The 12,197-nt window shown below is 48.3% G+C and overlaps 1 protein-coding gene across 11 annotated transcripts in view; it reads left to right on the top strand.

Annotated features, from left to right (window-relative positions):
- The first annotated feature begins 4,843 nt into the window (after nucleotides 1-4,843).
- AMPD3 (adenosine monophosphate deaminase 3) overlaps nucleotides 4,844-12,197 on the top strand; it is a 55,609-nt gene continuing 48,255 nt past the window's right edge. For 2 of the 11 annotated variants that reach the window (XM_023189987.2, XM_023189999.2), the window contains exon 1: nucleotides 4,935-5,065. In XM_023189987.2, the coding sequence (XP_023045755.2) occupies nucleotides 4,969-5,065 (97 nt within the window). In that variant the 5' untranslated portion in view covers nucleotides 4,935-4,968. Of the gene's footprint in view, nucleotides 4,864-4,934; nucleotides 5,066-5,175; nucleotides 5,665-5,867; nucleotides 5,886-6,563; nucleotides 6,583-9,999; nucleotides 10,407-12,197 lie in introns of those variants that run through there. The other 9 variants (XM_023189990.1, XM_026454020.1, XM_023189991.3 and 6 more) reach the window with 9 other exon arrangements.

Below are 12,197 nucleotides of genomic sequence, written 5' to 3'. Positions count from 1 at the left end.
CCAATCAGACGTAGATTTGGTCTTTTTACATAATCCCATACTTCTTGCAGGCTTTGTTCATTTCTTTTTCTTCTTTTTTCTTTTGGTTTCTCTTCTCGCTTCATTTCATTCATTTGATCCTCAATCGCTGATACTCTTTCTTCCAGTTGATCGAGTCAGTTACTGAAGCTTGTGCATTTGTCACGTATTTCTTGTGTCATGGTTTTCATCTCTGTCATTTCTTTTATGACCTTCTCTGCATTAATTAGTCTAGCTGTCAATTCTTCCACTCTTTTTTCAAGATTTTTAGTTTCTTTGCACTGGGTACGTAATTCCTCCTTTAGCTCTGAGAAGTTTGATGAACTGAAGCCTTCTTCTCTCATCTCTTCAAAGTCATTCTCTGACCAGCTTTGATCCGTTGCTGGCGATGGGCTGCACTCCTTTGCAGGAGGAGATGCGCTCTTATTTTTTGAATTTCCAGCTTTTCTGCCTTGCTTTTTCCCCATCTTTGTGGTTTTATCTGCCTCTGGTCTTTGGTGATGGTGACGTACTGATGGGGTTTTGGTATAGGTGTCCTTCCTGTTTGATAGTTTTCCTTCTAACAGTCAGGACCCTCAGCTGTAGGTCTGTTGGAGATTGCTTGAGGTCCACTCCAGACCTTGTTTGCCTGGGTATCAGCAACAGAGGTTGCAGAAGATAGAATATTGCTGAACAGCGAGTGTACCTGTCTGATTCTTACTTTGGAAGCTTCCTCTCAGGGGTGTACTCCACCCTGTGAGGTATGGGGTGTCAGACTGCCCCTAGTGGGGGATGTCTCCCAGTTAGGCTACTCAGGGGTAAGGGACCCACTTGAGCAGGCAGTCTGTCCCTTCTCAGATCTCAACCTCCATGTTGGGAGATCCACTGCTCTCTTCAAAGCTGTCAGACAGAGTTGTTTGCGTCTGCAAAGGTTTCTGCTGCTTTTTTTGTTGTTGTTGTTTAGCTGTGCCCTGTACCCAGAGATGGAGTCTACAGAGACAGGCAGGTTTCCTTGAGCTGCTATGAGCTCCACCCAGTTCGAGCTTCCCAGCGGCTTTGTTTACCTACTTAAGCCTCAGCAATGGCGGGCACCCCTCCCCTATTCTCGCTGCTGCCTTGTGGTTAGATTGCAGACTGCTGTGTTAGCAATGAGGGAGGCTCCGTGGGCGTGGGATCCTCCCGGCCAGGTGTGGGATATATTCTGGTGTGCCTGTTTGCTTAAAGCACAGTATTGGGGTGAGAGTTACCTGATTTTCCAGGTGTTGTGTGTCTCATTTCCCCTGGCTAGGAAAAGGGATTCCCTTCCCACTTGTGCTTCCCAGGTCAGGCGATGCCTCGCCCTGCTTCAGCTCTCGCTGGTCAGGCTGCAGCAGCTGACCAGCACCGATTGTCCGGCACTCCCTAGTGAGATGACCCCAGTACCTCAGTTGAAAATGCAGAAATCACCGGTCTTCTGTGTCGCTCGCATTGGGAGTTGGAGACTGGAGCTGTTCCTATTCGGCCATCTTCCAGAGGACTTTTTAAATGAGCCAGTTGTGTACTTTTTAAAAATTATTTTTTGGCAAGGTGTGGTGGCTCATGCCTATAATCCCAGCACTTTGGGAGGCTGAGGTGGGCAGATCACGTGAGGTCAGGAGTTGGAGACCAGCCTGGCCAACATGGTGAAACTCTGTCCCTACTAAAAATACAAAAAAATTAGCCGGGCATAGTGGCACATGCCTGTAATCTCAGCTACTTGGGAGGCTGAGGTAGGAGAATCACTTGAACCCAGGAAGCGGAGATTGCAGTGAGCTGAGATCACGCCACTGCACTCCAGCCTGGATGACAGAGCAAGACTCTGTCTCAAAAAAAAATATTTTAAATATGTCATTTGTGCAGGCTGGACTTGAACTCCTAGGTTCTGCCTCAGCCTCCCAAATAGCTGGGAGTGCAGTCACACTTCACTATGCCTGGATACTTAGTTGCATGCTTTTGTGAATTATTACTGAGTGCATAAAAATGCTCAGAAATCTCTTTTGAGGCTCCTTACTTAATAGTAAAAGACAAAATATCAGTCAATATCACTGGAAAAAACAGCTGTTGCATTTGCTATGGTTAAAGTGACTGAGTTAATACAGAGAGAAGATGGCAATACATAAAATTGTATTCTGTTGGAAGACACACAGACTTTAAGTTTGAAGAATAGGTTTTAGAACACATGGTGTGTTGTGGAGGTTGGCTATATGATTGGATGCACGTTGCTAACATGTTTCACCTTGAGTCTTTGCTATGCTTTTTGATAATGACATGCATAAAGAAATATTTTTTGTGACCTACTAAAGGAAAGATAGATATGTTCACAACAGTGAACAACTTAGTAAAACATGCTGTGGTTTTATGAGTAAAAGTAAACCACTGAGGGAGTGGCTGCCCTCTCTGGAATACAAAGTGAGGGGTGGTTCATGTTTTGTATGACCAGCAAGACATATAAATGCTATAAACTCAGCAAGACATGTAAATGTTTTGTACTACCACTTGTCTCTTTTGTGAGAAGAGTTTAGTGAAAACCACATAACATAATCTGTCTATCTACTGCCCAGGATACAAATAGTTCATAAGGCCTAGTAATACACTTTGAAGGCAAGGGTGTCATGGTACCATTCTCTGTTCCCCATGTTGCACAACCTCCTCTCGTCCCTGACTATGCCTCTGATATGACACATGGCATGGTCACCTGATGCATGAGTTGAGTAAGAGTTCCATGTAGTTAACACTGGTGAATGTTAATTGTTTTTTTCTATTTTTAGACTAAAAAATAAGTAAAAATAAAAGTTTTTTCTTTTACATTTCAGTGGATCATTCTACACATTCTGCTTTGAAGACTACTGATTTAATGTAACCCTTCCATTGCCTCAGTTCAACATGAACTAGTCTTCTGCCAGTACAACCACCTCCTCTACCCCTCACCCCCTCCACCTCTCACTGACGCTGTCACCCTCATCCAACCCCAAGCAGTAGCAGCACCACCAATCTCTCCTCCAAAACTGGGGGGTGGTTCATGTTCTGGTCCATGGGGACTACATGTGAAATTCAGCAATTACATTATTCATTTACAAAGTACAACAAGAAGTTGAAGCAAGAAGAGCACAAAATACTACAGGATGTCAATAATACGGTTAATTAAAAATTAAAATATAGCAGAATCTTTATAGCACCTTGTATTGAGATGTGGAATGAGACTAAAAATCTTTCTTATGATTCAAAGGTTTACTGATTATCTCAAGGCAAACAACTTGAACGTTGTGAACTTAAAGATGAGTTTCTTTAACAAAGAACAAGTGCTCCAAATTTGCTGACCTCCGATGTGCTGGCCTGCGATTGTCACAAGTGTGATATATAGAAGAAAGAAACACACACACACACATATATACACACACATACACACAGTGCCCTTTTGGGTAAACGTGATATTTCAGCAGTGAACTGACATAACAAATGTGCTTTAGAAGAACTGTGTTACAGGGAAGGCACTTTGAAAATTGACATTTGGAACTGTTTCTGTTATCATGTGATTTTAATGCCAAAATGAAGTGTGCCCCAGTGTCACCTATACTCTCACAGTCACAATCTGCAAAATGTAAAAGTATACTTCTAAATCCATTTTACAATATTCCAAATGCAGAATTTCAAGTGTTTTAAAAGTCCCATTTGTTAAAACGATTTGCAATAACAGCTGAGGAAAACACATTGAGAATGTTGTTCATGGACAAAAAAGAGTTTTCACATTTGCAAAATTGATAGATCAAATTTAAACAGTAAGAATTTTGATTTAATAAGTGCAAAGATACAGTTCTCCTATTCAGGCCTATTTAATCTTATTTAATCTTTGTGAGATACCTTTTTTTTTTTATTATTTAAAGAATAGCCATTAGGACCAAGTACTACCATTAACTGAACTTACAAGTACACTTTCTGGTCTCATAAAGTATGAAACTAAGATTTATTTAAATCATTTTTAATCATGTTACTCTCACTAAACAGATTATTGCTAATAACTTCAAAGTGAAAGGAAAAAGGTATATTGTACCATTCATACAAATGAAGTAATTTAAAATTGTTTCATCTTTACCACATCCTTTAATTTTTTTAAAGTTCTTTATAATATGTAACTCATTAATGCAGTCTTATGTGCAAAACGTTTATGAATACATGAATTGTGAATACCAGACTAATCAGCCTATGGGGTAGAAAGAATAAAACTTGGTGCTTACATGAGACAACTCTGTGAAAGTGGTTGACACAGTGAGGACCCACAGTGGGGGCTCACTAATGAAGAGTCCTACCCGAGCTTGGTGACTTACTTGCTGAGAGAGCAAAGGGAGACCGAGTCAAGAATGGCTCCCAACTGTGGCCCCGCGGTGGTGCCGACTGGAAACACAGAAGTCGATTGGACTAAGATTGGAAACACAGAAGCAGGCTCTGGCGTTTTCCTGGGAAGCAATTAGGAGTTTGGGTCTGGACAGCTTCCTTGGGGCTAGGAAGCTCTAGAGATGTTCCCTAGACAGTTAGATTCAACATCTTCAGCAGCTCGGGGGCATTGTGGACTAGAGACGAAGTTCAAGAATCATCATCAGGCAGGAGGTTGTTAAAACCATGGGAGTGGCTGAGATGCCCAGAGTGGGCCTCGGAGTGGGAGAGGGGGCTGGCACAGTGGGACCCTGGGGTGGGACCACAAAGAAAAGCCAGGCCGCGGAGGCGGAGAAGCTGTAGGTACCCAGGTATGTGAAAAATTCGGAGGTGGGGGCCGCGGGTGCCAACTCTGGAAACTACACTTTCAGGAGTTTCAGGAAGGAAGACGTGGTCAGCAGGCTCAGATGCCAGGAAGAGGTGAGTGAGGGAGGCTGCACGGCACCCAGTGGCTTTGGCAACTAGGGGGTCATTCAGACTTTGAAGGGCGGGTGAAGGCAGAGCGCGGAGGGTTGGAGAGGGAGCATGTGCGTGTGTGTGTGTGTGTGTGTGTGTGTGTATCTAAGTGACCAGAAGAACGCCTGGAAGAAACCGATGCTTGCGGGTTCTGCAGCTACAGGGAGTAAGTCACCTGTGTGGGGCCGAGACCCCCAGAGTCTCGCCCCGGCAAAAGTTGTGTGGGGAGGGGAGGACGTCGGGCAAGCCCGGGCGGCACCGGGAGCTGTGTGGGAGCCCAGCGCAGTTGAAGTCTGGGAGCCCGGCTGGCATCTGCCCCGGGCTGCAGCGCGGGCTGGCGGAGCCCAGGAGACGGCGGGTGCTTCCGGCCAAGGGCCCTGGAGGCCGCCGCGCTCCTGCTGCTCTCAAGTTTCCCGTTGGCCGCGCGGCCCGGGCGCTTCAGGTAGCCCCTCGGCTCTCTCTGCTCCGCTCCGCGCCCAGGTAGGGCACCGACGGGGGCTACACGCGGCTGGCCGGCTTCCTCCCTGCGGAGGCGGCCTTCCCTGCTCCCGCGGGGCCCGCCCGGCCGGGGATCCGCAGCCCTGCACCCTCTGAACGCCCGGCCCCCGCGCCTGCTGCGGGGCGCGGCCTGGTCCGGCCCCGGCCCCGGCCCCGGCTGGCCTCAGTGCCCGGCAGCGCCGCTCCGCCCTGCCCAGCGCATCCCCTTTGCTCCAGCCCTGCAGCCGTCCCCTTCGGCCCGCGGCATGGCCCTGTCCTCAGAACCGGGTGAGTGGGCGCGAGGCTGCGCTGCTGACCTTGGGCCAGCCCCGCGGACCCTGCGGCCCAGGCGGGAATCGGCAGCGCCCTGGGGTCTGAACCGCGGCTTCCGCCTTCCCTGCTCGCAGAGGCGGTGGCACCGACCCCGGTCTCGTCCCTTGCCCTGTCCCCTATTCCTGTCCCTGTCCCTGCCCCTGCCTCTGCGGTGGTCCGAGCCCCAGCAGCCTCAGGTGAGCCGGCAGCATCCCGATTCCCTGGCGGCCTAGAATGGAATCGCAAGGTTTAGAGAAATTAAGGGACCTGGGACTTGCCTGCCCTTAAGCGGCTGGACATGTTTCTAGGTGCTTGAGGGCTGGCTGGATGTGGACAGCTGAGGTGGACTTCTACCTGAAGGCGGGGGATAGACTGGATGATAGGGTGATGAGGTCATTTGAGGCCTTCATCCTTACCTCTGGCTATCTCCCGGCAAGGGAGGTGTACAGCCTTGGGCTCTGGCAGTCTGCTTTCTGCCCTTGATCTTCTAGTAGCTGCTTTGCCAGCAGAGCTGCTAATGGCTGGTCTAGGCTGGCAGAGGTCTTGGGGAGAGTTTTGAGAGGCCTTGGAGTAGGAGAGGCTTGCTAACTAGAGTATCATTTCCCCAAACTGTATGTAGCTGAAAGCTTGATGTCCACACATCAAAAAAGGAGCAGGGCCAAAGCAGGCAGAACAAGGAGGGATTTTAGCATGGTCTTGAGCCCTTGCTGGCTTTCCTCCGGATGTGGTGACCAACATTTGGCCATCGTCATGGAAAAGCTACCTGCAGCTGGAACCTGCAGAGGAGAAATTCTTTCCTTGGCTGTGCAGCATTAAGGCCGAGTGTTAGTGGAGCCATTGAGCCAGGCAGATGGAGCCTCTGTCACTTCGCACCTCTGGGACTGTTGACAGCAGGTCTGTGGGTAGTTGACCTGGCCTGGCTGCAGCTCCATGGGGCCTGGCTTGCTCTGAAGATGATGGTATGGGACTGCCCTCTCTAGGAATGATGACTCTTGCATAGGTGGTGGCTGGGAGACTCTTTGACCTGTCAGCCCCATCCTTAGCTCAGCCTCAGTCTTCTAAGGTTCTCCTAGCTCTCAGCTAGGTCGAGAAGCTCTTTGAGAGATAAAGCTTTATTTTTTATTTTTTATTTTTGCCTCTACACTGACTGGGTCACTCTTCAAATGACCTCAAAATCTGTCTCAGGTGTTGAAAATGTCATGGGCAGATAATATGTAGCCTTCAGGTTAACAGGGAGATACCCTTTCTCCCCTAAAGCTGCCCATTGACCTCCATGATTCTTCCACCAGGTATAATAATCTCTTAGTTCTTCTGTATGCTGGTTGCATATCTAGGACAGCAGACAATTGCTTTGGGCATTTGATTTGTAAGGAACTGACTGGGGCATGGGAAGATGAGCTCATGCTGGAGTCCTGGCTGTGTCCAGTCACTGAGAAGTACCATTCATAGGGGAGAAGGATGTTCCTTCTGCTGGTCTGGCTTCACATTTAAATATGTTTTCCTTCTTCCTGCACCCAGGTAATAGAAATGGAGAGTGCCAGGCACATGGTGGTGCTCAATAAATAAGGTTGAATAAAAGGATTCAGTGTCTAGATAAAATTTCATGTTCATTTTCCTAGTTATACTCTCTCATATCTGATATAATGATAATGACAATGATGTTGGCAGATAATGCTTATAAAACACATACTCTATGCCAGGTACCAGTCTAAACACTTTATGTATGCTTATTGTCATGGCAACCTATGAGATTGGCTTTTTATTATCCCCACTTTATAAGGAATAAAACTGAGCCACAGAAAAGTTATTTAACTTGTCCAAGGTCATGCAACTAAGTGGTGGAACAGGATTGAAATGCAGGGAGTCTGGCTGGAGTTTATTTTTTTGTTTATTTGTTTGAGATGGAGTCTCACTCTGTCACCCAGGCTGGAGTGCAGTGGCACAATCTCAGCTCACTGCAACCTCCACCACCTGGGTTCAAGCGATTCTCCTGCCTCAACTTCCCAAGTAGCTGGGATTATAGGCGCTCACTGCCACGCCGGGCTAATTTTTGTGTTTTTAGTAGAGATGGGGTTTCCTCTTGTTGGCCAGGATAGTCTCAATCTCCTGACCTCATGATCCCCTTGCCTCGGCCTCCCAAAGTGCTGGGATTACAGTCATGAGCCACCATGCCCAGCCGTTATCTTTCTTGATGAGACACATTTTTATTCCATCCTCTTCTGTCTTTTAGAGTTTGTAAGGGGTGCTTAAGTGATAAAAGGGGATGCAATCTAGTCTCTCGGGCAGGAGAAGCAGGCCCTGTGTCTGGTTATCATAAACTGTCTTGATGTTTGTTCGAAATGGAAATAAGGCTTCAGCTTGGGATCAGTGGTCTTCAGTCCACAGAGACACCTTGGCTGCAAGGAGCAGCAACAAGTTAGGTTCAAGGTGGAATTGCGAGGTCCTGAGAAGAGCTTGCTCTTCTGGGACAGAACTGTATTTTTCTTCTAAACTGCTCATGTTCTGGAGAGTCTTCCCTCCTTTTGGCTTCAGCAGGACCCTTGGCCATTGTTACAACCTGTGTCATCTTAGTGGAGCTGCTGCTGGTTTCTGTCTGAACCTGATGCAACGGGTCTCATACCTGTAAACTGGGCTCCAGGAAGGTAGCTTTCTCTAAGTTGGAAAATGAAGACTCAAGGTGGAGGGTGTTTCCCAAAGCCCATGCCACAAGATATTAATAGGTGTTTTTTCCTATGATAGCAGTTCTAGGATGGTCAAATAAGTGGGTCGGGTTAAACAAAGTTAAGCAGCTTTCTTTACTGCAGAATTCTCAGGTGTTGAATCTGCTAGTAGAAATTGCGCATGGAAACCCTTAAGGGACTATGGGATGCAGTATTTTGCAAGTCTTCTGACCTTTCAAGTTCTGCAGACTGCACTTTGAAAAATGCTTGTTTAGACTAAGGCTAGTTGGGATCTGGTTAAAGGTGCAGAATAAAATTCCCTGAATGTGTTGGACTTAAATCCTTGGGCTGGAATCCTTCCATTGCAGTCCCCACTCTACCTCCCCCTTCCCCAAAACACTAGCAGAAAAAAATCATCTACCCCTCCTCCTTCTGGCAGAATAGTACTAAGGGCTTGAATTTTTTTCTCATACTGTAAGGTCATTTAATTGTTTAATGAATAAATATTACCTTCCCTCTAGGTTGCTTATAGCCTGCTGATTGTGCTGTTTATGAAACAGCTGTGAGGACAGGTGGGTCATAATCTCTGGGTAGCTAAAGCCCAGCAGCAGCCTGAGGATCATGTGTCAACCCTGTAATACTGCTCTGTGCACCAAGGAATTATGATGTGAGCTCTGTAAGACACAACCTCACGATTGGACATGCAGAGGTGACTCAGGCCTAAGTCAGGGTTACAGCTAGCCTCCCGGTAAACAACTGACCCATCCTTCCTGGGCTCTTCTCCCCAGGATTTCAACAGCACCACAGAAATAGCCATTTTGCTCATGGTTATTTCCCAGACCCACGCGATTTGCCTAAGTCACTGGGAGGCTGTGTGTCTGTTCTGAGCCTTCTCACTCTTCTAAAGGGCAGATGAAGATCAGAGCTTTGCACCCTGTGATGCCATTTTAATTAACCCTGCTTGGTTTTAGAGGACTACTCCTGTGGGTCACTTGAGGCAGGCTCCACCTTCTCTAGGAGTGGCAGAGTCCAGCCAGCACTCCGAGCTGGAGGCCCATGTGGGAGCCGTGAGCAGCTGTAAGCAGGGGAGGGTTTGGGGTGGGCTCCTGTGGGTCAGTTGGGGTGTACTCCTTTTCTGTGTGTGTGGATGGGGGTGGGGGTTCTGGTAAAGCTTGTCAGGCTTCGCAGTCACCTGTGATGTGGGCTTCCTTCTGGGAAGAAACGAAGCAGTGGGATGGGGCTGTCAGCTTTTCATCCTAGCCTGCCCCTGTCCGCTGTCTGCCTCTCTGCTGAGGCAGTTCCCGCTCTCTGAGTCTCCCTGCAGTGCTTTCTTGGGAAAGGTGGAAGCAGTTCATGGTCTTTCCCTTCCAGAGGAGGAGGGGATGGAGAAAATTGTATTAGCAACTGGGATTGAAAGCTCCCCCTGCCAGTTCTGGGGTGCCCTCGGGGGGGTTGCTTTGGGGGGGCTTTCTGAGAAGAGGCAAGGCGGGCTGTACCTGAGACAAATCCCCTTGATAAAATGGACCCAGTTGTCTGGCCAGGCCTGAAGCACGTTCAGAACGGAAGCAGCAAAGGTGATTATATCGCTCGTTGCTACTCAGCTTTCAGGAGGAGGCCGGGCGTTAGAGGGAGGCTGTGGCTTATCTCCTGCAGCTGGGCAGGATGGCTGAGTTTATTGTTGTAATGAGGAAGCCGCTGCTTTAGTTTCTTCTTATGAGGGCTGTGAAGAGGGCCAGAACACTACATTCGGGATACCACGGCCATTTTGCCTTAGATAACTGGCATTACCTGGGGACTTCAGGGCTCTTGGAAATTTTCCACTCGTATTTCATTTTCACGAAAGAATTTCCAGCCCAGGCTTTTCCTGCTCTGGCTCACTGCTGCTCACAGATATGCAAAACAGAGACCTCCCACTCCACCCACTCCAGCCGGCAGACAGGACCTAGCCAGCTGCACGCAGGCACTGACTCAGCTGAGCCTCCTGGGCGGCAGGCAGCACCTGGCCCGGGTGCATCGCTTGAGTGGCATCTTCAGGACCAGTCATGGAGCCAGGCTCAGGTCTGTGTCGGGGCTTCTGCGAGGGGAGTCTGGCAAGAGTAGCAACCAGCTTCCTTTGTATAAGGAGGGAATTTCAGTGGCACTGGGTTTCCTTTCTGGAGGGACTGTGGCACCATGAAAAGTTACTGTTTGTTGAAACTGGCAGTGTTTTAGAACTTTCTAACTTTGGGACTCTTCTTCAAGTTCATCGGAACGTGTTGCATGTAACAGTGAGATAAGCTGTATCACTGGCTGACTGATGCTGGTGAATTCACAGCTGAGCCTCTCTAGCCTGCTGGCTTCAGCTGACAAATGGTTGGAAGCCAGGCGCGAACAGGCAGCTGGAGCTGAAGCTCAGCTTGGCATCTGCAGAGTGGGCTTTCCTTGTCATGCCTGGCCTGGCAGGTGTCTGAAGGGTCTGAGAGGAGAGACACTCTGGAGGGACAGGTTGACCTGGGACCTGTCTGCCAAGGACATCCAGAAGGCAGCAGATATGCAGGCAGCTGCTAAGGCCTGCAGCACCCCAAGGGGATTACTTGGTCCATGCTAAGATATGGAATTAATTCTTCTGTTGTTGTTGCTGTTGTTTCTTGCTTTGTTTTGCTTTTTTGAGAAAAGGTCTTGCTCTGTCACCCAGGCTGGAGTACAGCGGTGCCATCATTGGCTCACTGCAGCCTCCACCTCCAGGGCTCGAGCAATCCTCCCAACTCAGCCTTCCAAATAGCTGAGACTACAGGTGCGTACCACCACACCTGGCTATTTTTTTTTTCTACTTTTTGTAGAGACGAGGTTCCAACATGTTGCCCAGGCTGATCTCGAACTCCTGGCCTCAAGCGATCCTCTTCGGCCTCCCAAATTGCTTGGATTATAGGCATGAGCCACTGCGCCCGGCCTTGGAATGAATTATCTACCAACTATTTAAGACACTGGTAGTAGTTCTGCAGAAGATTTTTACGGGTTCTGTGAAACAAAAAGGGTTCCGTAAAACAAAAAGCGTTCTGTATGGTAATACTTACTCTCTGATCCTTGATTTTTAATGAGCCTTGTGAATGTGAGTTGAGGGGCTGTGGAATGCAGCATCTCCCAATAACTGACCACAGGACCTGTTTTACCAGCAACAGGTATCAATTTCTTATGGCATCCAGTTTGGGAAAGGTTGATTTAAGCTAAAGAGAAAGGAAGATCTTTTATAGAAAGCTGTGTCCTGAAAAGTATGTTTAGTTGATTGGAGCAAGCTAGAAATGCTTTGTGCGCCGATGTGATGGCTCACACCTATAATTCTAGACCTTTGGGAGGCCAAGGCGGGCGGATCACTTGACACCAGAAGTTCAAGACCAGTCTGGCCAACATGGTAAAACCCCATCTCTACTAAAAATACAAAAATTAGCCGGGTAGGGTGGTGTGCGCCTGTGGTCCCAGCTACTCAGGAGGCTGAGGTGGGAGAACCACCTGAGCCCTGTCGAGGCTGCAGTAAGCTGTGATTGTGCCACTGCACTCCAGCCTGGGCAACAGAGACCCTGTCTCTAAATAAATAAATAATAGATAAATGCTTCATGAACAAACATGGCAAGATCTGGCAGAAGAGCCCTCAGACATCAAGGACTTCCTGTCCCCCGCAAATACCTATTGCCAAGGGAGCCTGATTGGGGGTGTCTGAGTCAGGCCTGTGTGCGTCTGAGGGCATGGAGGAGGTAGGAAGCTGCTGGTGGTGGTGGACGGCTTCTGTCCAGGGTAGGAGCTAACACAGAGATAGGTCTCAATGGTGAAACTCCCTTTGGCCTGGTCTCTCAATAGTGTGGGTTAGGCTGATCT

The sequence above is a fragment of the Piliocolobus tephrosceles genome, chromosome 13 (assembly GCF_002776525.5).
Source record: "Piliocolobus tephrosceles isolate RC106 chromosome 13, ASM277652v3, whole genome shotgun sequence".
NCBI lineage: Eukaryota > Metazoa > Chordata > Mammalia > Primates > Cercopithecidae > Piliocolobus > Piliocolobus tephrosceles.
Note: the sequence above shows the minus strand (reverse complement) of the source record. Positions and strands in the feature narration are given on the sequence as shown.